The sequence below is a fragment of the Schistocerca cancellata genome, chromosome 1 (assembly GCF_023864275.1).
Source record: "Schistocerca cancellata isolate TAMUIC-IGC-003103 chromosome 1, iqSchCanc2.1, whole genome shotgun sequence".
Taxonomy (NCBI): Eukaryota; Metazoa; Arthropoda; class Insecta; order Orthoptera; family Acrididae; genus Schistocerca; species Schistocerca cancellata.
In genome coordinates, this window is record NC_064626.1 from 479,947,077 (window position 1) to 479,973,967 (window position 26,891).

Sequence of the window (26,891 nt, forward strand, 5' to 3'; positions counted from 1 at the left end):
GACGTGCACTGTTTCTACAAATGCTGGGAAAACTGGCGCCCAATGCAGCGCACGTAGCGTGGCCGAGCGCTCAAAAATAAAAAAGTAGTGTAGCGGTTATCGCGTCTGCTTCACACGCAGAAGGACCCCCGGTTCGATCCCGGGCGGGAACTGTATTTTCCATCCTATGTCGCATACTACTCCAGTGAGCCACGTCATGTGTGGATCTGCTGCATGGAAAAAATACAACGAAAAATAGCGCTCTAAGGCACAGGTTTAAGGCACTGGTTTAAGGCACCAGTCTCTTCGTAGGCGTGGGTTCGAATCCAGGAGCTGCTGTCTCCTTAACTACGACAGCTACAGACAAGTGGCGTCGCTCCCATACGGCGGGCACGGCATTTTCTTGTTGTGGATGGCCTAAAGAGACGCTTCCAGTGGGAGAGCAGTGGACATACACGGCACAGCGATTGCCAAGACACTTACATTTCGGAGTGATCTTTGTACTACAAAGGAAACGTTTTGCCGCTCGTGGTCCAACGTTAACGTGGCCGAGCGGTCTAAGGCGCTGGTTTTAGGCACCGGCACCGGCTGGTCGTGGACGCTCCCCAGGGCCGCCCGCCAGCGGCGCTTCCTCTCCGTTAGCCGAGCGTCGGCTGGGGGGTGGGGGGTGACGGAGCTGCCTCGGTTGCGCACTGTTCGGAGGCTACATGAGGGTTGGTCAAGTTTGGTGGGGACGGGAGTTTTGCGCGGACGGTTGGGTCTGGGACGGTTGTTACGGCGTCGGCATCTCTTCTTGCTGCCAGGTCTCGGAGATGCAGCTGCAGTCCCTCCGTTCACGTCGTGCCTATCCGTCGTCTGCGTGGTCGCTGCGCCGCCAACAGATGGCCCGGCGGTCGCCTGCGCCCTGCCGCCGGCGCTAGAAACACGAGGTGTCGCTCGCGCCGGCCGCCCAGTCGCGTTGGCTCTCGCCGGACCGCTGCTCCGCGGACTGGGCGGTATAATGCGCCGTCGGTCCGGAGGCGGTGGTCTGCGTCCTGCAGCACGGCGTCTATCCCTCCGTGGGGTGACTATGTGCCACTCTATCTGTAACAGAAGCTGTTGGTTTAGTAACACTCCCTGCCTGAGCGGAGACGGAGTGACGGGCGTCACTCGACGTAGTTGCCGGCAGGGCAGAGGAAACGCGGCACGTGTACGTCTGCGACCGCACAAGCACCACACGGTCCGGTGCATCCATCGAGCGCGCGGCCTTTGGTGCGTCAACCAGCGGTGCGGCTGCACCGTGAATGACAACACCACCTGTCGCGGAGAGCGAGGCAGTCTGCCTGCCACTGTCCACCCGCATCACAGAGCCACCTGTTGGCGGCGTAGCGAGTGCGGGCGGCAGTCCCAGGCCGGTACCCACGCTCCTGACAGATGGCGGGCGGGAAGCGCCTGCGTTAGCCGAACGACGTGGCCAGCATACGCCACTGGGAGCCGTGGCCGGCGCGGGCAGCGGCGAGCCCCGGCCTTTGCCTAACACTGCGCCTCTGGCCGCAGCGACGCGTTCGGCGGCAGGCGTCGGCAGCGTGCTGCCTTCACCTCCCGAACTTGGGCTCGGCACTCGTGGCGACGCGGTTGACGTCGCAGAGCGTATCGGTAGTGGGATGCCAGACCACCTCGGCGTGCGCACACACAGTACGCACAACGCGGGGGTAGCAACCACCGCCGTCCTGGGTGTCACCGACGCCTGCACACTCACACAGGGTGACGGTAAGGCAGCCTGTGAGCCCACCACGCTGGTGCGGTGGGGACCGCCGTGTATGTTAATCCTAAGTCCAGCCGGTCTGTCCTAATAGCTTCGGGGACCGGACTGGGCTGTGGCCATAGCCCCTCTATTATCTAAGGCTAGGCGGTTGTGGTACTAGCTTCCCGGGCCGCTTTTGTCTGTGGCTTTCGCCCAGCACTAAGGACGAAGGGCCTGTCCTAACTTCGGGGGCCCTCGCCTGTGACCTCCCGCCGGCCGTCCTCTCTGGGTGCCCCAGAGAGCCAGACACGGCATCGTGTCCCATACTCCCTCTCCCCCGACTGGCAGCGCCGGGGGTTGCGGACTCGGTATTGCAGAGCCGCTGGTGTAGACGCAGCGTCTTCAGACGCGGGTCGCGTCGGCCGCAAAACTGACACTCTAAAACGGGGACCGTGTCGTGCAGCCTATTATAGTGACTGAGAAGGGCCGAGTGGTCCTTGTATTCACCAAAGGTTGGCCTTCCTGCAGCCTTGGTGACGAAGCAGATCCCGCAGCGGAAGACCTCCGCCGGCAGCGTCACCACAAGCTCCATTGTTCAGGTCGCGGACCTGAAACAGGGAAATAAGCGCGACCTCTTCCCGGTGCAGAAATCAGTCCGTATTAGCTCACATTAAGCTGATAAGAACAGATTTTATTTTCCGAGATAATTCTTAATATACATTACTACGAAGTATAAATTTAGGAAAAATATTCAAGACTCTATACAATGCGAGTATTACAAATTTAAAGAAAGTTTAAGTTCAAATATATAGTAAGCGGTTCTAACCGCACTTAAGTAATTGTATCTTATTCTAGCTCGTGGGTTAAGCCCAGTACTTAAATATTGGAAGGCCGCGTTAGGCGCGGATGCTTAAGTATATTACCTTAAGATTAATCCCGCGATAGGCGCGGCCTTAGGTATTTCAGACCTGGGAAGGTTGGGACCTAGTTTTAGGATCTATTTTGTTTATTGAATTCTTCTCCATGCCCTGACAGCACACTGCACATGCACGGCTGCCAGCGGTTGGTGTGCCACGCACGCAGGCGGGTCACACACAGCCGGACTTCTCCCCTCTGTCTGCCTTGCGGCGGACGTCACTGGGGTGTCGTGGCAGGAGGGCGTTGCTTCCCACGCTGGCTGGAGACTGCCGGGCAGTAGGCACACGTTTGGCGCCGCCTAGCACCGCGCCAACCGAGGTGGGGGCCATATTCGGCGGACACCACGGAGGGAGGGGCACCAGGCAGCACCGCTACTGACTCGGCACTGCTGCAGTGCGGCGCAAAGATGGTGAATCGCCGCAGGTCCCGCGTCGTGGAGGAGAATCTCGGCACCGCCGTCACGAAGGCACCGACCTCGAAGTTCTCCGACGACTGCAGTCTCGAGGGTCTCGCAGCTTGACGTCAGAGCATGCCACAGTCAAGGGGGGGACATACTGGCGGTAGCCAGTGATGTGTTCCAAGTGAATGTTGCGGGAGCACTTGATGGTGTCAGACACCATCATCAGCCGCCGCATCAGTTGGCAGTAGCGGCTAGCGATGCCTAGGTGCCGAAGCACTCCATCGTTCTGGCGGTCCCACGCCCCCAGACTGCCAACAACCAGGGCGTCGACAGTGACTGAGTAGCCGCGAGCGGCTAATCTGCGCGCAACGTCGGCGTACTTTATCTGCTTCAGTTGCCTAGCGTTGTCGAGCGCGATCCGCCTATTCTCGAAGGGGATCGCAACATCGACGATGGTCACAGTCTTCGCGGCCTCGTCAGTTATTACGAGGTCCGGACGCAGCCCACTGCTGTCCCCTATGACGGTTTGGTTGATCTTGATGTCAGGAACAGCAGTGTTTCCTCTTCTTGGCCGCCCAGCGACTGCTGTCGCGAGGCGGTTGAGGACCGCGTTGTGGCGATACTGCAGGGCTGCTGAGTGCACCATACACGCATTGATCACGTGTGGGAGCGTCTCATTGTTGTGGCCACAGCGTCGGCAGGCTTTGTTGTTGTTTGCCCGCCCATCAAAGCGGCGACAACCTTTGAGAGGCACGACTCCGAGCCTGGCGCGATGGATAAAGCGCCAGTCTGCGAAGCGGGTGTATTTGCCTCCTGCCATGAAGTGGTTGGACGCTGTGGACTCCCTGGTGCACTCGAACACCTTCCCCTGGTCAGCTTCCTGAGTAGGAGGTTGCGCAGGCGCTGCCTCAGACACTCGCGGAGCGTCCGCGAGAGAAGACGTTTGGCGCCCCCTCCCACCCGGACATGCTCGACGGTGTTGACGGTGCGTCCCACGCTGTCATCATCGTGTTGCGGTCCATCGCCGCCATCATCGAGGTGTCGTGTAGTCACAGGCGCCGTCCCCTCCGTGGCCGGCTGCGTCACCCCTCCGATGCCGTCGTGTTCCGCGTCGTCAGCGATGGCGGGCTGGCCGCCGACCTCCACCTGCAACTCAGAAAGCAAGTCACTCCAGCGCCAGGTGACGCCACGCGGCGCTAGGCGCCTTGTGGCGTTCCTGACACGCGTCCACAGTGACTGAATGTCGCCTCCGTCTCTTGCGAGGTCGCCCTCAGTGCTGCCGCTAAGGTAGGTGGCCAAGTCGGATCGACTCGGCTCCCTCCCCAGCCGGCGGCGCGCGGCCGTGGATAGAGTGGCCCAGGCGATGTCTCGGACGGTGGCGTCGTCGCAGTGCAGCATGCGGAAGCCGTGGACGATCGTCGAGATGTCCGCAGCGTCCGCGAGCGGCGTCAGGCCGCATCCTCCCTCTCCCAGCGCGAGGTACAGCTGTTCAGTGAACGCGCGCTGTGGAAGGAAGAGCCATGATTTGACGGCCGCTTTCACTGCCTTGTCGAGTGCAGATAGCGGCCCCTTGCGTACCGCTCCGTCCCGCATGACGAAGTGAAGCCTGGGGAGGAGGAAGACACGCACGGCGTCGATCTTCTGCCAGGGAGCCAGCAGGGAAGCGTCCAGGCGCTGCAAGTCACGTCGAATTGCCGCGATCGCACCCGTTGGCGTCTGTGAGACTTTGTACCCGGTGGGAACGCCTAGATGGAGGTAGGCGTCGCCCGCACCGAGCACGGCTGGTTCTCCCCCTTGCAGGGCGAATACCGAGCCTAATGTCTCCCGACGGCGGATGTGAAGCGTGGCACACTTCGACGGCTTGAAGGTAAGCCCGGCCCACGTTGCCGCCTCACCTACAACATTGAGGAGCGTCTGCATCGCCTCTGAATCCCGCGCCAGAAGCACGATATCGTCCGCATACGCCAGTGCACTCACACTGACGCCGCAAAGCGGAATACCACATTCATTTCTGAGCGAGGTTGCGGCGCGAAGTACCGGCTCCAGCGCGAGATTAAAGACGATGGGCGACAGTGGTCAGCTCTGCTTGACCCCCGCCTGCATCTCTATCTCCTCCGTTAGTCCGTCAGATGTACGGACACGGGTGGAGCAACCATTGTACATGTCGGCAATTAGATGGTGTATTTGCTCTGGCAGTCCCATCCTGCTCAGTACTCCAAGGAGGTGAGCGTGAGGCACTGAACCGAAACATTCGCCAGATCAAGCCAAGCAAAGCATACTTGGCCTCCCCTGCGCCTTGCATCATCAATTGCCATCTGCACAATGAAGTTGTGCTCATAGCAGCCTTCAAACGTGCGGAAGCCCTTCTGTTCTGGGGAGAGCAGGTTCAAACGCTCTGCCCAGAGGGAAGTGCAGTCCGCAACGATTGCAGCAAAGAGCTTAGAGATGGTAGAGCTCAATGCTAGAGGCCGCCAGTTTGTCACGTCCGAGACGTCCCCTTTCTTGTGAATGAGGACGGTAGTGGATACTTTCCACTGCACCGGAGTCTTCCGCTCATTCCAGCAGCGCGACAAGATCTTAGCTAGCACATGGCAGCCAGGATCCTCACGTCGCAAGTCCGAGTAGGTGACTCCGAACTTGCGCTCGGCACTCGTGGCTACGCGGTTGACTTCGCAGAGCGTATCGGCAGGGGGATGTCAGACCACCTCGGCGTGGTACGCACGACGCGGGGGTAGCAACCACCGCTGTCCTGGGTGTCACAGACGCCTGCACACTCACACAGGGTGACGGCAAGGCAGGCTGGGAGCCCACCACGCTGCTGCGGGTCAGGACCTCCGCGTAAGTTAAACCTAAGTCCAGCCGGTCTGTCCTACTAGCTTCGGGGACCGGACTAGGCTGTGGTCATAGACCCTCTCTATTACCTAAGGCTAGGCGGCCTGTGGTACTAGCTTCCCGGGCCGCTTTTGTCTGTGGCTTTCGCCCAGCACTAAGGACGAAGGGCCTGTCCTACTAGCTTCGGGGGCCCTCGCCTGTGACCTCCCACCGGCTGACCTCTCTGGGTGCCCCAGAGAGCCAGACACGGCATCGTGTCCTATATACCCTCTCCCCCGACTGGCAGCGCCTCGGGTTGCGGATTCTGCATTGCAGAGTCGCTGGTGTAGACGCAGCGTCTTCAGCCGCGGGTCGCGTCGGCCGCAGAACTGACACTCGAAAATGGGAACCGTTTTCGAGTCGTGCAGCCTCCTGTAGTGGCGAAGGTCCGAGTGGTCCTTGTACTCGCCAAAAGTTGGTCTGCCAGCAGCCTTGGTGACGAAGCAGATCCGGCAGCTGAAGACCTCCGCCGGCAGCGTCACCACGAGTTCCATTGTTCAGGTCGCGGACCTGAAACAGGGAAATAGGCGCGACCGCTTCACAGTACAGAATTCAGTCCGTATTAGCTCACATTAAGCTGGTAAGAACAGATACTACACTTTGATCTTAACCAAAAGCCGAGAAGCGATAAGGTAAAAGCTTTTTTGTTTTACTTTATTGTTATTTTAACACCTGAACAAATGGAGAATGAAATGAACATAGTGACGGGCAAAAAACAGTGGTCACAGTCACACAAAAAACACGGAGCCGTTCACATTCGACGAGAAAGACACTGAAAACACGTTGACACGGCGCACAGAACACTGACGAATCCGATGGCGCAAGTGAACGGAGAAGCGTGACGGCGGACACTAAAAACACGAAACGACGTCACACACACGAGACACAGATGGCGATTATCTCTGGCGCGCAAGTCCACGTAGCGTGTGCGAGTCCAGGAACCTGCCAAGAGGGGAAGCAGGGTGAGGGTGGGTTGAGAGGGAGGAGAGGGGAGAACAGAGATGCCAATGGCTGAGGAGAGGGGAGGAGGAGTAGAAGGACAGGGGAAGGGAGGCCCGGGGGAGAAGTGGGGAGGAGGGGGGAGGAATGGAGGGTGCCCAAAGGAACAGATACAGGAAGAGGGAGGGAGGATCAAATTTGGTAGGAGGGGTAGATGGAGGGGAGGAGGACATCATCAGGGAGTGGGAGCTGGCGGAAGCCACCTCGGGAGAGGGTAAGGAGGGTGGAGAGATGGAGACCGGGTGGGATGTGGGAATACAGGCGCGGCAGCGGGCGAGGGTGGGAGAGGAGTGGGGAGACGAGCGGGTGAGGAGGATCGAGTTTGCGGGAGGTGTATAGGATCTGTATCCTTTCAAGGAAGAGGAGAAGGTGGGGAAGGGGATGAGATCGTAGAGGATCCGCGTGGGGGAGGGGAGACGGATGCGATAGGCGAGGCGGAGAGCATGGCGTTCAAGGATTTGGAGGGATTTGTAAAAGGTAGGGGGGGGGCGGAGATCCAAGCCAGATGGGCATAACGAAGGATAGGGCGGATGAGGGATTTATAGATGTGGAGGATGGTGGAGGGTGGAGGGGTGCAGACCCCATGTACGGCCGGAGAGGAGCTTGAGGAGACTGAGGCGGGAGCGTGCCTTGGCTTGGATTGTCCGGAGATGGGGAGTCCAGGAGAGGCGACGGTCGAGGGTGACGCCAAGGTACTTAAGGGTGGGAGTGATGGCGATATGACGGCCATAGATGGTGAGATAGAAATGAAGGAGGTGGAAGGACGGGGTGATTTTGCCTACAATGATCGCCTGGGTTTTGGAGGGATTGACCTTGAGCAACCACTGGTTGCACCAAGCGGTGAACCGGTCAAGATGGGATTGGAGAAGGTGTTGGGAGCGCTGCAGGGTGGGGGCAAGGGCAAGGAAGGCGGTGTCATCGGCAAACTGGAGGCGATGGACGGGGGGGCGACGGCGGCGGGATGTCCGCCGTGTACAAAAGGTACAGAAGGGGGGAGAGGACGGAGCCTTGGGGCACACCGGCGGAGGGGAAAAAGGTGTAGGAATCTGTGTTATGGATTGTGACATAGGAAGGACGATGGGAGAGAAAGGAACCGATCAGACGGACGTAGTTAATGGGAAGGGCAAAGGTTTGGAGCTTGAAGAGGAGACCGGAATGCCAGACGCGGTCATAAGCGCGTTCGAGGTCAAGGGAGAGGAAGATTGCGGAGCAACGGGAATTAAGCTGTTCGGAAAGGAGATGAGTGAGGTGAAGGAGAAGATCGTCGGAAGAGAAGGACGGCCGAAAGCCACACTGGGTGACGGGAAGGAGGCGGTGCTGGCGGAGATGCTGGTGGATGCGGCAGGTGAGGATAGATTCCAGGACCTTGCTGAAGACCGAGGTAAGGCTGATGGGACGGTAGGAGGAGACGGCGGACGGCAGTTTGCCAGGTTTAAGGAACATGAGGATACGGGAGGTTTTCCACAGGTCGGGGTAGTAACCGGTGGACAGGACTACATTGTAGAGCCTGCCCAGGGTGGAGAGGAAAGAGACAGGAGCTTCACGAAGGTGACGGTAGGTGGCACGATCGTGACCAGGAGCTGTGTTGCGTTTCGTGCGGAGTCTATCAATGAGATCCTGTGTAGTGATAGGGGCACTGAGTTCCGTGTGTGTAATGCTGTCCAAGTACTGGAAACCAGGAGCGAGGGGAGGGACAGAGGTGTCAGTTCGATCGCGGATATCCAGGAAGAGGGAGTAATCGAACTGGGGATCATTGGGGATGGAAATAACATTGGAGAGGTAGGAGGCAAAGTGGTCGGCCTTACTAAGGGTGTCAGGGAAGGGGTGATCATCGTGGAGAAGAGGATAGTAGGGGGAGGGTGTAGTTCCGGTAAGGCGACGGAAAGCCGACCAGAACTTGGACGAGTTGATTGATAGGGTAGCAATTAAACGGGTGCATGTCTGTCGCCAGTCCCGGCGTTTCTTAGCCGCGAGCAAATTACGAATGTGTCGTTGGAGTTGCCGGTGGCGTCGTAGTGTGTCTGGGTCACGCGTGTGGAGGAAAGCACGGTAGAGACGGCGGGATTCACAGAGGAGGACGGCCTGTGGGGGTAAGGTAGGACGGTGGGGGTGGATGGCGACAGTAGGGACGTGGGCCTCCACCGCCTCAGACAAGGTCCGCTGGAGAAAGGAGGCAGCATGGGTGGCATCACCGGGGTGGTGGTAGGTGAAAGGGTGGCTATCGACCTGGGTGGAGAGGGTATCCCGGTAGGCATTCCAGTCGGCACGGGAATAGTCGTGGATGTACTTAGGGGAGGGTCATTACGAGGGTCGGGTCGGGGGCGACGTCCGTCTGAAATGGTGAGGAGGACAGGGAGATGGTGACTACCAATAGGCTCCAGGACATCCACCGTTATGCGACCAAGGAGGTTGGGGGAGGAGAGAATAACATCAGGAGTGGAGTTGGATTCGGAACGGGTGTGCTGGGGGATGGGGATGAGGTCGCCTTGAATGGTGGAGAGGAACCGATGCCACGGCCGTAACTGGGCAGCGGAACGACTATGGATGTTGACATCGGCGGCGATCACGTAGGAGGAGAAGGTACGGTCGACATGGGAGAGGAAGTCGAAGGGAAGAGGAGCGTTGGGGCGGACATAGATGGTGGCGCAGGTAACGGTAAGGCCGGGGAAGAAGAGACTAAGGATCAGGTGTTCGGTGGGGTCGGGAAGGAGAGGTTGGAGCCGAACGGGGATCTGGCGGCGGTGACCAATAGCAACTCCGCCACGCGCAATTGGGAGGGGATTATCGGAGCGGTGGAGGAGATAGGGCGAAATGTGGACGGTGTGGTGGGGTTTGAGGAAGGTTTCATTAAGGAGGAAGGCATCCACGCGGTGGGTGGCAAGGGTGTGCAGGAAGAGGATCTTGTTGGCGGGTAGGGAGCAGATGATGTTAAAAAGGATCCGTTGCTGTTGCGCCATGACAGGGATTTAGACGAGGGTGTCAAGGCGGGAGAAGGTGAAATGGGCCTGGTTGTAGGAATAGGTGGCAGCGAGGGATACCTGTTGAAGGGTGTGGGGGCGCTGAAAAAGATGTACATTCTGCAGGACAATGGTGAGGAATCGGATGATGTCCTCAGCGGTAGGGGGTGGGCGAAGGGAGTTGCCGGGAGGGGTGGGGGCGTCCAGAGGGCGGACAGGAATGGTGAGTTCAGGAGTGGTAGGAGGGGGTCGGGCCTTACACTTTTGGGAGTAGGTGGGATGAGGGAGGTTACAGATATTACAGGAGGGGGGGGACTGGAGATTGGGGCACTGCCGTAAAAAGTGGGCTTGCCTATAGTGCGGGCAAGTGGGGGCCACGCGGCACTCTGATGTTGGGTGCGCATTATATCGCAAGCACCTTTGGCAGCGGAGGGATTGAGGAGGGGAACGGGAGGGGTCAACTTTATAACGATGGTTAAAAAGGAGGGCACCCTCCTTCAGGAGATGGTCTATGGAGGGGGGTGCTCAGAGAAACCGCGCATAAGGCGGGTGGGGCCGGCAGTGTTATGGATCCGGCGAACAGCACGCACCTCCAGATGGGGATGGGCTTGAAGCTCCGCCAACACCTCCTCCTCCGTGATCACTGGACTGAGCCGAGTGATCACGGTGGTGAGGGTCGGCGGGCGACACGGAGGTTGGGGTTGGCGGGAGGGAGGTGGCGATGGAGCAGGGGTGAGAGAGGCATGAGGGCCAAAGCGGGTGATAGCCGTGTGGAGGGTAGGGCTGGGGGAGGAGATGAGTACCGAATCACGGCGAGGAGTGAGGAGGGAGATGGGGGCACCAGGACAATGCTGGCGAAGGAAGAGGGTGAGGTTCCGGGCTTCAAGGAGGGAGGGATCTGGACGGGAGAGGAGGTAGCGGTAGGAAGAGGGTGTAGGGGAGGAGGAGGAGGAGGAGGAGGAGGAGGAGGAGGAGGCAGGGACGGGCAGGGAGACATCCATGGCATCAGGGGTGGGGGAAGGGGGACGAGGCGGAGCCTTTTTCGGAGTGGACGAGACAGGAGTGCCACTGGGGCGCTTGACGGCGGCGGAGGAGGTGTGGGGGACGGGAACAACTGGAATGTGGCGGGGAGTGGCAGGTCCTGGGGCAGGAGTCAGCACTGGAGATGGGGACGGTGAAGGCGAAGGCGACGGCGACGATGAAGATGACGATGACGGTGGCAGTGGCGGGTGTGATGGCGAAGGTGATGGGGAGAGCGTGGCGTGGACAGTGGCCCGACAGGCCACCACCCGAGCCGGAGCTGCAGTGACAGGCTGGGGGAGTGGGGGGAAAGGCTCAGAACGAGACGACCGAGAGGAAGGAGCGGGAGAGGGGGTGGCAAAGAGAGAGGGAGAAGGGAGAGTGAGGAGAGGTGGGATGAAAGGAGGGGGGGGACTGGGCACATTAAGTTATAGTGGTGGAGGCGGCGGAAGGGGATGTATAGACGATGGCGGTGGTGGTAGTACTGACGGTGGTGGTGGGGGCGGACATGACAGGAAGAAAAAACGCACAGCACGAAAAGGAAAGGACAGAAACGGGGAAAGGCGGCGGCGACCAAACGGCAGGCGGCGGCGACCAAACGGCAGGCGGCGGCGACCAAACGGCAGGCGGCGGCGACCAAACGGCAGGCGGCGGCGACCAAACGGCAGGCGGCGGCGACCAAACGGCAGGCGGCGGCGACCAAACGGCAGGCGGCGGCGACCAAACGGCAGGCGGCGGCGACCAAACGGCGGCGGCGGCGGCGGCGAGCACCGGCAGGCGGCGACCAAACGGCGGCGGCGGCGGCGGCGAGCACCGGCAGGCGGCGACCAAACGGCGGCGGCGGCGGCGGCGGCGAGCACCGGCAGGCGGCGACCAAACGGCGGCGGCGGCGGCGGCGGCGAGCACCGGCAGGCCGCGACCAAACGGCGGCGGCGGCGGCGGCGGCGAGCACCGGCAGGCCGCGACCAAACGGCGGCGGCGGCGGCGAGCACCGGCAGGCGGCGACCAAACGGCGGCGGCGGCGGCGAGCACCGGCAGGCGGCGACCAAACGGCGGCGGCGGCGGCGAGCACCGGCAGGCGGCGACCAAACGGCGGCGGCGGCGGCGAGCACCGGCAGGCGGCGACCAAACGGCGGCGGCGGCGGCGAGCACCGGCAGGCGGCGACCAAACGGCGGCGGCGGCGAGCACCGGCAGGCGGCGACCAAACGGCGGCGGCGGCGGCGGCGAGCACCGGCAGGCGGCGACCAAACGGCGGCGGCGGCGGCGGCGAGCACCGGCAGGCGGCGACCAAACGGCGGCGGCGGCGGCGGCGAGCACCGGCAGGCGGCGACCAAACGGCGGCGGCGGCGGCGGCGAGCACCGGCAGGCGGCGACCAAACGGCGGCGGCGGCGGCGGCGAGCACCGGCAGGCGGCGACCAAACGGCGGCGGCGGCGGCGGCGAGCACCGGCAGGCGGCGACCAAACGGCGGCGGCGGCGGCGAGCACCGGCAGGCGGCGACCAAACGGCGGCGGCGGCGGCGGCGGCGAGCACCGGCAGGCGGCGACCAAACGGCGGCGGCGGCGGCGGCGAGCACCGGCAGGCGGCGACCAAACGGCGGCGGCGGCGGCGGCGGCGGCAGCGAGCACCGGCAGGCGGCGACCAAACGGCGGCGGCGGCGGCGGCGAGCACCGGCAGGCGGCGACCAAACGGCGGCGGCGGCGGCGGCGAGCACCGGCAGGCGGCGACCAAACGGCGGCGGCGGCGGCGGCGAGCACCGGCAGGCGGCGACCAAACGGCGGCGGCGGCGGCGGCGAGCACCGGCAGGCGGCGACCAAACGGCGGCGGCGGCGGCGGCGAGCACCGGCAGGCGGCGACCAAACGGCGGCGGCGGCGGCGGCGAGCACCGGCAGGCGGCGACCAAACGGCGGCGGCGGCGGCGGCGAGCACCGGCAGGCGGCGACCAAACGGCGGCGGCGGCGGCGGCGAGCACCGGCAGGCGGCGACCAAACGGCGGCGGCGGCGGCGGCGAGCACCGGCAGGCGGCGACCAAACGGCGGCGGCGGCGGCGGCGGCGAGCACCGGCAGGCGGCGACCAAACGGCGGCGGCGGCGGCGGCGGCGGCGGCGAGCACCGGCAGGCGGCGACCAAACGGCGGCGGCGGCGGCGGCGGCGGCGAGCACCGGCAGGCGGCGACCAAACGGCGGCGGCGGCGGCGGCGGCGGCGAGCACCGGCAGGCGGCGACCAAACGGCGGCGGCGGCGGCGGCGAGCACCGGCAGGCGGCGACCAAACGGCGGCGGCGGCGGCGGCGAGCACCGGCAGGCGGCGACCAAACGGCGGCGGCGGCGGCGGCGAGCACCGGCAGGCGGCGACCAAACGGCGGCGGCGGCGGCGGCGGCGGCGGCGGCGGCGGCGACCAAACGGCGGCGGCGGCGGCGGCGAGCACCGGCAGGCGGCGACCAAACGGCGGCGGCGGCGGCGGCGAGCACCGGCAGGCGGCGACCAAACGGCGGCGGCGGCGGCGGCGAGCACCGGCAGGCGGCGACCAAACGGCGGCGGCGGCGGCGGCGAGCACCGGCAGGCGGCGACCAAACGGCGGCGGCGGCGGCGGCGAGCACCGGCAGGCGGCGACCAAACGGCGGCGGCGGCGGCGGCGAGCACCGGCAGGCGGCGACCAAACGGCGGCGGCGGCGGCGGCGGCGGCGGCGGCGGCGGCGAGCACCGGCAGGCGGCGACCAAACGGCGGCGGCGGCGGCGGCGGCGAGCACCGGCAGGCGGCGACCAAACGGCGGCGGCGGCGGCGGCGGCGAGCACCGGCAGGCGGCGACCAAACGGCGGCGGCGGCGGCGGCGGCGAGCACCGGCAGGCGGCGACCAAACGGCGGCGGCGGCGGCGGCGGCGAGCACCGGCAGGCGGCGACCAAACGGCGGCGGCGGCGGCGGCGAGCACCGGCAGGCGGCGACCAAACGGCGGCGGCGGCGGCGGCGAGCACCGGCAGGCGGCGACCAAACGGCGGCGGCGGCGGCGGCGAGCACCGGCAGGCGGCGACCAAACGGCGGCGGCGGCGGCGGCGAGCACCGGCAGGCGGCGACCAAACGGCGGCGGCGGCGGCGAGCACCGGCAGGCGGCGACCAAACGGCGGCGGCGGCGGCGGCGGCGAGCACCGGCAGGCGGCGACCAAACGGCGGCGGCGGCGGCGGCGAGCACCGGCAGGCGGCGACCAAACGGCGGCGGCGGCGGCGGCGGCGGCAGCGAGCACCGGCAGGCGGCGACCAAACGGCGGCGGCGGCGGCGGCGAGCACCGGCAGGCGGCGACCAAACGGCGGCGGCGGCGGCGGCGAGCACCGGCAGGCGGCGACCAAACGGCGGCGGCGGCGGCGGCGAGCACCGGCAGGCGGCGACCAAACGGCGGCGGCGGCGGCGAGCACCGGCAGGCGGCGACCAAACGGCGGCGGCGGCGGCGGCGGCGAGCACCGGCAGGCGGCGACCAAACGGCGGCGGCGGCGGCGGCGAGCACCGGCAGGCGGCGACCAAACGGCGGCGGCGGCGGCGGCGGCGGCAGCGAGCACCGGCAGGCGGCGACCAAACGGCGGCGGCGGCGGCGGCGAGCACCGGCAGGCGGCGACCAAACGGCGGCGGCGGCGGCGGCGAGCACCGGCAGGCGGCGACCAAACGGCGGCGGCGGCGGCGGCGAGCACCGGCAGGCGGCGACCAAACGGCGGCGGCGGCGGCGGCGAGCACCGGCAGGCGGCGACCAAACGGCGGCGGCGGCGGCGGCGAGCACCGGCAGGCGGCGACCAAACGGCGGCGGCGGCGGCGGCGGCGGCGGCGGCGAGCACCGGCAGGCGGCGACCAAACGGCGGCGGCGGCGGCGGCGAGCACCGGCAGGCGGCGACCAAACGGCGGCGGCGGCGGCGGCGAGCACCGGCAGGCGGCGACCAAACGGCGGCGGCGGCGGCGGCGAGCACCGGCAGGCGGCGACCAAACGGCGGCGGCGGCGGCGGCGGCGAGCACCGGCAGGCGGCGACCAAACGGCGGCGGCGGCGGCGGCGGCGGCGAGCACCGGCAGGCGGCGACCAAACGGCGGCGGCGGCGGCGGCGAGCACCGGCAGGCGGCGACCAAACGGCGGCGGCGGCGGCGGCGAGCACCGGCAGGCGGCGACCAAACGGCGGCGGCGGCGGCGGCGAGCACCGGCAGGCGGCGACCAAACGGCGGCGGCGGCGGCGGCGGCGGCGGCGGCGGCGGCGACCAAACGGCGGCGGCGGCGGCGGCGAGCACCGGCAGGCGGCGACCAAACGGCGGCGGCGGCGGCGGCGAGCACCGGCAGGCGGCGACCAAACGGCGGCGGCGGCGGCGGCGAGCACCGGCAGGCGGCGACCAAACGGCGGCGGCGGCGGCGGCGAGCACCGGCAGGCGGCGACCAAACGGCGGCGGCGGCGGCGGCGAGCACCGGCAGGCGGCGACCAAACGGCGGCGGCGGCGGCGGCGAGCACCGGCAGGCGGCGACCAAACGGCGGCGGCGGCGGCGGCGGCGGCGGCGGCGGCGGCGGCGAGCACCGGCAGGCGGCGACCAAACGGCGGCGGCGGCGGCGGCGGCGAGCACCGGCAGGCGGCGACCAAACGGCGGCGGCGGCGGCGGCGGCGAGCACCGGCAGGCGGCGACCAAACGGCGGCGGCGGCGGCGGCGGCGAGCACCGGCAGGCGGCGACCAAACGGCGGCGGCGGCGGCGGCGAGCACCGGCAGGCGGCGACCAAACGGCGGCGGCGGCGGCGGCGAGCACCGGCAGGCGGCGACCAAACGGCGGCGGCGGCGGCGGCGAGCACCGGCAGGCGGCGACCAAACGGCGGCGGCGGCGGCGGCGAGCACCGGCAGGCGGCGACCAAACGGCGGCGGCGGCGGCGGCGAGCACCGGCAGGCGGCGACCAAACGGCGGCGGCGGCGGCGGCGAGCACCGGCAGGCGGCGACCAAACGGCGGCGGCGGCGGCGAGCACCGGCAGGCGGCGACCAAACGGCGGCGGCGGCGGCGAGCACCGGCAGGCCGCGACCAAACGGCGGCGGCGGCGGCGAGCACCGGCAGGCGGCGACCAAACGGCGGCGGCGGCGGCGAGCACCGGCAGGCGGCGACCAAACGGCGGCGGCGGCGGCGAGCACCGGCAGGCGGCGACCAAACGGCGGCGGCGGCGGCGAGCACCGGCAGGCGGCGACCAAACGGCGGCGGCGGCGGCGAGCACCGGCAGGCGGCGACCAAACGGCGGCGGCGGCGGCGAGCACCGGCAGGCGGCGACCAAACGGCGGCGGCGGCGGCGAGCACCGGCAGGCGGCGACCAAACGGCGGCGGCGGCGGCGGCGAGCACCGGCAGGCGGCGACCAAACGGCGGCGGCGGCGGCGGCGAGCACCGGCAGAGGGCGACCAAACGGCGGCGGCGGCGGCGGCGGCGAGCACCGGCAGGCGGCGACCAAACGGCGGCGGCGGCGGCGGCGGCGAGCACCGGCAGGCGGCGACCAAACGGCGGCGGCGGCGGCGAGCACCGGCAGGCGGCGACCAAACGGCGGCGGCGGCGGCGGCGGCGAGCACCGGCAGGCGGCGACCAAACGGCGGCGGCGGCGGCGGCAGCGAGCACCGGCAGGCGGCGACCAAACGGCGGCGGCGGCGGCGGCGGCGAGCACCGGCAGGCGGCGACCAAACGGCGGCGGCGGCGGCGGCGAGCACCGGCAGGCGGCGACCAAACGGCGGCGGCGGCGGCGGCGAGCACCGGCAGGCGGCGACCAAACGGCGGCGGCGGCGGCGGCGAGCACCGGCAGGCGGCGACCAAACGGCGGCGGCGGCGGCGGCGAGCACCGGCAGGCGGCGACCAAACGGCGGCGGCGGCGGCGGCGAGCACCGGCAGGCGGCGACCAAACGGCGGCGGCGGCGGCGAGCACCGGCAGGCGGCGACCAAACGGCGGCGGCGAGCACCGGCAGGCGGCGACCAAACGGCGGCGGCGGCGGCGGCGGCGAGCACCGGCAGGCGGCGACCAAACGGCGGCGGCGGCGGCGGCGGCGAGCACCGGCAGGCGGCGACCAAACGGCGGCGGCGGCGGCGGCGGCGAGCACCGGCAGGCGGCGACCAAACGGCGGCGGCGGCGAGCACCGGCAGGCGGCGACCAAACGGCGGCGGCGGCGGCGGCGAGCACCGGCAGGCGGCGACCAAACGGCGGCGGCGGCGGCGGCGGCGGCGGCGGCGGCGGCGGCGGCGACCAAACGGCGGCGGCGGCGGCGGCGAGCACCGGCAGGTGGCGACCAAACGGCGGCGGCGGCGGCGGCGAGCACCGGCAGGCGGCGACCAAACGGCGGCGGCGGCGGCGGCGGCGAGCACCGGCAGGCGGCGACCAAACGGCGGCGGCGGCGGCGGCGAGCACCGGCAGGCGGCGACCAAACGGCGGCGGCGGCGGCGGCGAGCACCGGCAGGCGGCGACCAAACGGCGGCGGCGGCGGCGGCGAGCACCGGCAGGCGGCGACCAAACGGCGGCGGCGGCGGCGGCGAGCACCGGCAGGCGGCGACCAAACGGCGGCGGCGGCGGCGGCGAGCACCGGCAGGCGGCGACCAAACGGCGGCGGCGGCGGCGGCGAGCACCGGCAGGCGGCGACCAAACGGCGGCGGCGGCGGCGGCGAGCACCGGCAGGCGGCGACCAAACGGCGGCGGCGGCGGCGAGCACCGGCAGGCGGCGACCAAACGGCGGCGGCGGCGGCGGCGAGCACCGGCAGGCGGCGACCAAACGGCGGCGGCGGCGGCGAGCACCGGCAGGCGGCGACCAAACGGCGGCGGCGGCGGCGAGCACCGGCAGGCGGCGACCAAACGGCGGCGGCGGCGGCGCGCACCGGCAGGCGGCGACCAACCGGCGGCGGCGGCGGCGGCGGCGGCGAGCACCGGCAGGCGGCGACCAAACGGCGGCGGCGGCGGCGGCGAGCACCGGCAGGCGGCGACCAAACGGCGGCGGCGGCGGCGGCGAGCACCGGCAGGCGGCGACCAAACGGCGGCGGCGGCGGCGGCGAGCACCGGCAGGCGGCGACCAAACGGCGGCGGCGGCGGCGGCGAGCACCGGCAGGCGGCGACCAAACGGCGGCGGCGGCGAGCACCGGCAGGCGGCGACCAAACGGCGGCGGCGGCGGCGGCGGCGAGCACCGGCAGGCGGCGACCAAACGGCGGCGGCGGCGGCGGCGGCGAGCACCGGCAGGCGGCGACCAAACGGCGGCGGCGGCGGCGGCGAGCACCGGCAGGCGGCGACCAAACGGCGGCGGCGGCGGCGGCGAGCACCGGCAGGCGGCGACCAAACGGCGGCGGCGGCGGCGAGCACCGGCAGGCGGCGACCAAATGGCGGCGGCGGCGGCGGCGAGCACCGGCAGGCGGCGACCAAACGGCGGCGGCGGCGGCGAGCACCGGCAGGCGGCGACCAAACGGCGGCGGCGGCGGCGAGCACCGGCAGGCGGCGACCAAACGGCGGCGGCGGCGGCGAGCACCGGCAGGCGGCGACCAAACGGCGGCGGCGGCGGCGACCAAACGGCGGCGGCGGCGGCGACCAAACGGCGGCGGCGGCGGCGAGCACCGGCAGGCGGCGACCAAACGGCGGCGGCGGCGGCGGCGGCGAGCACCGGCAGGCGGCGACCAAACGGCGGCGGCGGCGGCGGCGAGCACCGGCAGGCGGCGACCAAACGGCGGCGGCGGCGGCGACCAAACGGCGGCGGCGGCGGCGAGCACCGGCAGGCGGCGACCAAACGGCGGCGGCGGCGGCGAGCACCGGCAGGCGGCGACCAAACGGCGGCGGCGGCGGCGGCGAGCACCGGCAGGCGGCGACCAAACGGCGGCGGCGGCGGCGGCGAGCACCGGCAGGCGGCGACCAAACGGCGGCGGCGGCGGCGAGCACCGGCAGGCGGCGAGCACCGGCAGGCGGCGACCAAACGGCGGCGGCGGCGGCGGCGAGCACCGGCAGGCGGCGACCAAACGGCGGCGGCGGCGGCGAGCACCGGCAGGCGGCGACCAAACGGCGGCGGCGGCGGCGGCGAGCACCGGCAGGCGGCGACCAAACGGCGGCGGCGGCGGCGGCGAGCACCGGCAGGCGGCGACCAAACGGCGGCGGCGGCGGCGAGCACCGGCAGGCGGCGACCAAACGGCGGCGGCGGCGGCGAGCACCGGCAGGCGGCAACCAAACGGCGGCGGCGGCGGCGAGCACCGGCAGGCGGCGACCAAACGGCGGCGGCGGCGGCGAGCACCGGCAGGCGGCGACCAAACGGCGGCGGCGGCGGCGAGCACCGGCAGGCGGCGACCAAACGGCGGCGGCGGCGGCGAGCACCGGCAGGCGGCGACCAAACGGCGGCGGCGGCGGCGAGCACCGGCAGGCGGCGACCAAACGGCGGCGGCGGCGGCGAGCACCGGCAGGCGGCGACCAAACGGCGGCGGCGGCGGCGAGCACCGGCAGGCGGCGACCAAACGGCGGCGGCGGCGGCGAGCACCGGCAGGCGGCGACCAAACGGCGGCGGCGGCGGCGAGCACCGGCAGGCGGCGACCAAACGGCGGCGGCGGCGGCGAGCACCGGCAGGCGGCGACCAAACGGCGGCGGCGGCGGCGAGCACCGGCAGGCGGCGACCAAACGGCGGCGGCGGCGAGCACCGGCAGGCGGCGACCAAACGGCGGCGGCGGCGGCGAGCACCGGCAGGCGGCGACCAAACGGCGGCGGCGGCGGCGAGCACCGGCAGGCGGCGACCAAACGGCGGCGGCGGCGGCGAGCACCGGCAGGCGGCGACCAAACGGCGGCGGCGGCGGCGGCGAGCACCGGCAGGCGGCGACCAAACGGCGGCGGCGGCGGCGAGCACCGGCAGGCGGCGACCAAACGGCGGCGGCGGCGGCGAGCACCGGCAGGCGGCGACCAAACGGCGGCGGCGGCGAGCACCGGCAGGCGGCGACCAAACGGCGGCGGCGGCGAGCACCGGCAGGCGGCGACCAAACGGCGGCGGCGGCGAGCACCGGCAGGCGGCGACCAAACGGCGGCGGCGGCGAGCACCGGCAGGCGGCGACCAAACGGCGGCGGCGGCGAGCACCGGCAGGCGGCGACCAAACGGCGGCGGCGGCGAGCACCGGCAGGCGGCGACCAAACGGCGGCGGCGGCGAGCACCGGCAGGCGGCGACCAAACGGCGGCGGCGGCGAGCACCGGCAGGCGGCGACCAAACGGCGGCGGCGGCGAGCACCGGCAGGCGGCGACCAAACGGCGGCGGCGGCGGCGAGCACCGGCAGGCGGCGACCAAACGGCGGCGGCGGCGGCGGCGGCGGCGAGCACCGGCAGGCGGCGACCAAACGGCGGCGGCGGCGGCGAGCACCGGCAGGCGGCGACCAAACGGCGGCGGCTGCGAGCAGTAGTGACGAGCAGACGGCAAGGCAAGGGTGGGGATCTTCCACATCGAAGGTGCATCCTGAGAGTAGCCCAGCAGTGAAACTCTTCAATGAAGAAGTGAGGGAATCCAACCCTCGAATGGATGAAGGAAAAGCTGCAGAGGAAGGGCCTAAATGCTTGCAGCGTGTGCACTCCACATGTGGGAGTGACACACGGTGGTACGGGCCGATATGGCAACAGGCGACCGTCGAAAACATCGCAAAAGAAAGTGCCGGAAGGAACGACAATTCACGAGAGCACTCGTCAACAGCCCAGTACTACCCTCCATGTCGAAGAGAAAACTGCGAGTCCCATTTGAACGCCGCTACCTGCCAGGGCAGTGGAGAAGCCGAGAGGCCGCCCCACAGCAGCGCCAGGCCGGCGCGAGCTACACCGGCGCGAGGCCTGCGCGAGCTACACCTAGCCGAATGCGTCCATCGTCAACTGCCCACTGCATATGTGTGTGTACACGCGTATTCTGCGTGCGGCGTCGTCGTCGTCGTCGTCGTTCGCGAGGTGCTAAAGATATAACTCCAAAAAATTTAAATAAAATTATCTGTGGCTGGACCATAAGAGACGCCAACGAGGCACCTGAAGGCACCGTACTGTGCCCCCATAAATTACCAGCCTAGTGTAATGCGGCTGCAAGAGCGGTCCGGCTAAATGCATAAAAAAACTTACTATAATCTTAAATTAATTAAAACAATACGTGCTGTGTAAGCAGCTAACTACTGGGCACATCGACAACTACGACAAGTTTTGCCACCAGCGGAATATCTGATCACTGCAGAATATTAAACCATTTCAGGCTGTGTTTTAATTAATTTTAGGTGGGCCGATCCCGGCGGTACTGCAATGCTGGGCCAACCCGCGACAGAGGTGGAGCAAGCCCCTAGCACTCCGTCACGAGTCAAAAATGAGTTTAATATTCTGGTCCTGCGATGCAGGACGTATCAGATATTAAGCTGATAAGAACAGATTTTTATTTTCAGAGATAATTCTTAGTTACAGTTTTACGAAGTATAAAATTTAAGAAAGAATATCCATGACTATACAATGCGAGTTTTACAGGTTTATTAAATTTACCTAAAATTAAGGAAAACAGTTCTAACTGTACTGAAGTATTGTATTGCTATTCTAGTTCGTGGGTTAAGCCCACTACTTAAATATTGAGAGGCCGCGTTAGGCGCGGTTACTTAAGTATGTCATCCTTAAGAATATTCCCGCGGTAGGCGCGGCCTTACTTATGTCAGACCAGGGGTAAGTTGGACCTAATTTAGTGGCTATTTTATTTTTATTGCATTCATCTCCATGCCCTGACAGCACACTGCACATGCACGGCTGCCAGCGACTGGTGTGCCGCGCACGCAGGTGGGTCACACATAGCCGGACTTCTCCCCTCTGTCCGCCTTGCGGCAGACGTCACTGGGGTGTCGTGGCAGGAGGGCGTTGCTTCCCACGCTGGCTGGAGACTGCCGGGCAGTAGGCACACGTTTGGCGCCGCCTAGCACCGCGCCAGCCGAGGTGGGGGCCATATTCGGCGGACACCACGGAGGGAGGGGCACCAGGCAGCACCGCTACTGACACGGCACTGCTGCAGTGCGGCGCGAAGATGGTGTATCGCCGCAGGTCCCGCGCCGTGGAGGAGAATCTCGACACCGACGTCACGAAGGCACCGACCTCGAAGTTCTCCGACGACTGCAGTCTCGAGGGTCTCGCAGCCTGACGTCAGAGCATGCCACAGTCTAGGGGGGGACATACTGGCGGTAGCCAGTGATGTGTTCCACGAAAATGTCGCGGGACCACTTGATGGTGTCAGACACCATCAGCCGCCGCATCAGTTGGCAGTAGCGGCTAGCGATGCCTAGGTGCCGAAGCACTGCATCGTTCTGGCGGTCCCACGCCCCCAGACTGCCAACAACCAGGGCGTCGACAGTGACGGAGTAGCCGCGAGCAGCTAATCCGCGCGCAACGTCGGCGTACTTTATCCTCTTCAGTTGCCGAGCGTTGTCAAGCGCAATCCGCCTATTCTCGAAGGGGATTGTCACATCGACGATGGTCACAGTCTTCGCGGCCTCGTCAGTTTTTACGAGGTCCGGGTGCAGCCCACTGCTGTCCCCTATGACGGTTTGGTTGATCCTGATGTCAGGAACAGCAGTGTTTCCTCTTATTGGCCGCCCAGCGACTGCTGTCGCGAGGCGGTTGAGGACCGCGTTGTGGCGATACTGCAGGGCTGCTGAGTGCACCATACACGCGTTGATCACGTGTGGGGGCGTCTCGTTGTTGTGGCCACAGCGTCGGCAGGCTTTGTTGTTTGCCCGTCCATCAAAGCGGCGACAACCGTTCAGAGGCACGACTCCGTGCGTGGCGCGATGAATAAAGCGCCAGTCTGCGAAGCGAGTGTATTTGCCTCCCGCTATGAAGTGGTTGGACGCTGTGGACTCCCTGGTGCACTCTAACACCTTCCCCTGGTCAGGTTTCCTGAGTAGGAGGTTGCGCAGGCGCTGCCTCACACTTGCGGAGCGTCCACGAGAGAAAACGTTTGGCGCCCCCTCCCACCCAGACATGCTCGACGCCAGTGTTGACGGTGCGTCCCACGCTGTCATCATCGTGTTGCGGTCCATCGCCGCCATCATTGAGGTGTCGTGTAGTCCCATGCGCCGTCCCCTTATAAAAATAAATAAAATAAAAAATATTATTTAAATATTAATTATTCTATCTGTATGATAGTGATTGTAATTGATATTTGCTTATCTGGAACGTGGACGTTTAATTATTCGGTATCATACGCTTGGCAATGGCTTTTTTGTAAAGGCAATGTTACTCGTGGTTGACCGTGAAATAAAACTGAAATAATCGGACTTCGTAATTAAATCGTTTCCAAAGACTGCTGCGGTAGGTGCGGACTCATAATCTAAATCTCAATATTTCAATAATTTGCCAGCCATGCCAATACGTCGTACAGAGGTGATTGTCTACTAAACATAAAAAAGTTACACAGTTAGTTAAATCAGATATATTCAATGAATATACCTACAGTTCATAATCCTACTTACTTTTATAAATATAAATTCTTTACAGAATCGAGTGCCTAGTCTGGTTGCAACTCGCAGTATTCTTCTATAACATGAAATATGGCGGTGTGCCAGACAATAGAATAAAATACGTGCTTCTCGCACCACTTCTACCAGAGCTCTCTCCTTCCTTAATCAAACATAAGAGTAACGTAATTGTGCTTTTGTTTTATCAGCGACACAGCGCTGCAGTTGTGTGCCATAGGCTTTATTTATTTGTCACTGATTATTTATTTAATTAATATTCCGCGTTTCCGAGGAAACGCACGCTCGGCATGCAAATGTGCCTTTATACCCTCCGTGGCCGGCTGCGTCACCCCTCCGATGCCGCCGTGTTCCGCGTCGTCAGCGATGGCGGGCTGGCCGCCGACCTCCACTTGCAACACAGAAAGCAGTTCACTCCAGCGCCAGGTGACGCCACGCGGCGCTAGGCGCCTTGTGGCGTTCCTGACGCGTGTCCACAGTGACTGGATGTCGCCACCGTCTCTTGCGCGGTCGCCCTCAGTGCTGCCGCTAAGGTAGGTGGCCAAATCGGATCGACTCGGATCCCTCCCCAGCCGGCGGCGCGCGGCTGTTGATAGAGTGGCCCAGGCATTGTCTCGGACGGTGGGGTCGTCGCAGTGCAGCATGCGAAAGCCGTGGACGATCGTCGAGGTGTCCGCAGCGTCCGCGAGCGGCGTCAGGCCTCATCCTCCCTCTCCCAGCGCGAGGTACAGCTGTTCAGTGGACGCGCGCTGTGGAAGGAAGAGCCATGATTTGACAGCCGCTTCCACTGCCTTGTCGAGTGCAGATAGCGGCCCCTTGCGGACCGCTCCGCCCCGCATGACGAAGTCAAGCCTGGGGAGGAGGAAGACGCGCACGGCGTCAATCTTCTGCCAGGGAGCCAGCAGGTAAGCGTCCAGGAGCTGCAAGTCGCGTCGAATCGCCGCGATCGCATCCGTTGGCGTCTGCGAGACTTTGTAGCCGGTGGGAACGCCAAGATGGAGGTAGGCGTCACCCGCGCCGAGCAAGGCTGGTTCTCCCCCTTGCAGGGCGAATACCGAGCCTAATGTCTCCCGACGGCGGATGTGAAGCGTGGCACACTTCGACAACTTGAAGGTAAGCCCGGCCCACGTTGCCGCCTCAAACACAACATTGAGGAGCGTCTGCATCGCCTCTGAATCCCGCGCCAGAAGCACGATATCGTCCGCATACGCCAGTGCACTCACACTGACGCCGCAAAGCGGAATACCACACTCGTTTCTGAGCGAGGTTGCGGCGGGAAGTACCGGTTCGAGCGTGAGATTGAAGACGATGGGCGACAGTGGACAGCCCTGCTTGACCCCCGCCTGGATCTCTATCTCCTCCGTTAGTCCGTCAGATGTACGGACGCGGGTGGAGCAACCATTGTACATGTCTGCAATTAGGTGGTGCAATTGCTTGGGCAGTCCCATCCTGCTCAGTACTCCAAGGAGGTGAGCGTGAGGCACCGAAGCGAAACATTCGCCAGATCAAGCCAAGCCAAGCATGCTTGGCCTCCCCTGCACCTTGCATCATCAATATCCGTCTGCACAATGAAGATGTGCTCATAGCAGCCTTCAAACGTACGGAAGCCCTTGTGTTCTGGGAAGAGCAGGTTCAAACGCTCTGCCCAGAGGGAAGTGCGGTCCGCAACGATTGCAGCAAAGAGCTTAGAGATAGTAGAGCTCAATGCTAGAGGCCGCCAGTTTGTCACGTCCGAGACGTCCCCTTTCTTGTGGAAGAGGACGGTAGTGGATATTTTCCACTGCACCGGAGTCTTCCGCTCATTCCAGCAGCGCGAGAAGATCCTAGCTAGCACATGGCATCCAGGATCCTCACGTCTCAAGTCCGAGTAGGTGACTCCGTCTGCCCCAGGAGCAGTGTTGCTCGCCTTCTGGAGCCGCTGTTGCACCTCTGACGGGGTGATCGGCGGCAGGACCTCCTCGCTGACATCAGGAGGCGTGGTGGCGGCAAAGTCCGCGACAGCAGCTGGTGCATCTGAAACAGAAAAGTCGGATTTAGCATACATTTTCTTGAAGTGCTCCGTGAGCACGTTGCCATCGATTTGGCAGTACGGCGACGTCTCGCCAAGGACGCGCTGCATCGCCTTGCGCCGGTCTGTGCGGTACAGCTTCTGAATCTCAGATGCTGCGTTCGCGTCGTACCGACGGTCGGCGGCCGCAGCGCGCCGTGGGCCACGCCCACCGCGCTGCCCACCGCGGCCGCGTGTACCGGCAGGGGGAGGGGGAGGGGCATTGGCAGCAGCGTCGGCGCGACCCTGGCCGCGGTGCGCTGCTGCTGGTGGCCCGTCCTGTCGATCTCCGGCTGCCTGGCGTTGTGGCTTCGTCTCGGCGATCTCGGAGATGAAGTCCTCGACGACCGCGACGAATGCGTCCCACAGTTGGTTTTGGACGCTCTCCAGGGCCGCCAGCCAGCGCCGCTGGCGCTCCGTTAGCCGAGCGTCCGCCAGGGGAGGGGGGCGGAGCTGCCTCGGTTGCGCCCTGTTCGGAGGGTACAGGAGGGTTGGTCGAGTTCGGTGTAGGACGGGAGTTTTGCGGCGGGAGGTTGGGACTGGGCCGGTTGTTACGGCGTCGGCGTCTCCTCTTCTTGCTGCCATTTCTCGGAGACGCATCTGCAGTCCCTCCGCTCACGTCGCGCCCCTCCGTCGTCTGCGTCGGTGGTGGTGCCGTGCTGCCATCTGGCGTGGGCCGCGCATTGCTGCTTTCAGTCGCCGCGCCGGTGACAGGTGGCGCAGCGGTAGCAGCGGGGCCGGTGTAGCTCGCGCCGGCCGCCCAGGCGCGTTGGCTCGCGCCAGGCCGCTGCTACGCGGACTGGGCGGTATAATGCGCCGTCGGTCCCGATGCGGTGGTCTGCGTCCTGCAGCACAGCGTCTGTCCCTCCGTGGGGTGACTACGTGCCACTCGTTGTCTGGAACAGAGGCTGTTTGTTTAGTAACAACACTCCCTGCCTGAGCGGAGGCGGAGTGACGGGCGTCACTCGACGCAACCGCCGGCAGGGCAGAGGAAACGCGGCGCGTGTACGTCTGCGACCGCACAAGCACCACACCGTCCGGTGCATCCGCCGAGCGCGCGACCTTTGGTGCGCCAATCAGCGGCGCGGCTGCGCCGTGAATGACAACACCACCGGTCGCAGCGAGCGAGGCAGCCTGCCTGCCACTGTCGACCCGCATCGCAGGGCCACCTGTTGGCGGCGTAGCGAATGCGGGCGGCAGTCCCAGGCCGGTACCAACGCTCACGACAGATGGCGGGCGGGAAGCGCCTTCGTTAGCCGCACGGCGCGGGCAGCGGCAAGCCGCGGCCTTTGCCTGACTCTGCGCCTCTGGCCGGAGCGACGCGTTCGGCGGCAGGCGTCGGCAGCGTGCTGCCTTGACCTCCCGAACTTGCGCTCGGCACTCGTGGCGACGCGGTTGACGTCGCAGAGCGTATCGGCATGGGGATGCCAGACCTCCTCGGCGTGCGCACACACAGTATGCACGACGCGGGGGTAGCAGCCACCGCCGTCCTGGGCGTCACAGACGCCTGCACACTCACACAGGGTGAAG

At 66.8% G+C, this 26,891-nt stretch overlaps 1 protein-coding gene and 2 pseudogenes across 1 annotated transcript; 1 reads left to right on the forward strand and 2 right to left on the reverse strand.

Moving 5' to 3' along the window:
* Positions 1-1,262: 1,262 nt before the first annotated feature.
* On the forward strand, positions 1,263-21,260 carry LOC126184799 (uncharacterized PE-PGRS family protein PE_PGRS54-like). The gene is made up of 6 exons (XM_049927415.1): positions 1,263-1,728; positions 2,231-2,359; positions 11,734-16,739; positions 16,943-17,852; positions 18,068-19,820; positions 21,248-21,260. The coding sequence occupies exons 1-6, from the start codon at positions 1,263-1,265 to the stop codon at positions 21,258-21,260; spliced, it is 8,277 nt and encodes a 2,758-aa protein (XP_049783372.1).
* On the reverse strand, positions 6,414-6,520 carry LOC126096683 (U2 spliceosomal RNA; annotated as a pseudogene).
* LOC126096383 (U2 spliceosomal RNA) lies at positions 21,081-21,253 on the reverse strand (annotated as a pseudogene).
* Positions 21,261-26,891: the final 5,631 nt, after the last annotated feature.

What these genes read in the sequence shown, in the direction of transcription:
- LOC126184799 (XM_049927415.1), top strand. Translation starts at nt 1,263, where the DNA reads ATGACAACACCACCTGTCGCGGAGAGCGAGGCAGTCTGCCTGCCACTG. An exon ending in CCCGGTGCAGAAATCAGTCC is followed by an intron (nt 2,360 to 11,733) that starts GTATTAGCTCAC and finishes GAGCACCGGCAG; the next exon opens with GCGGCGACCAAACGGCGGCG. An exon ending in GCGGCGGCGAGCACCGGCAG is followed by an intron (nt 17,853 to 18,067) that starts GCGGCGACCAAA and finishes GAGCACCGGCAG; the next exon opens with GCGGCGACCAAACGGCGGCG.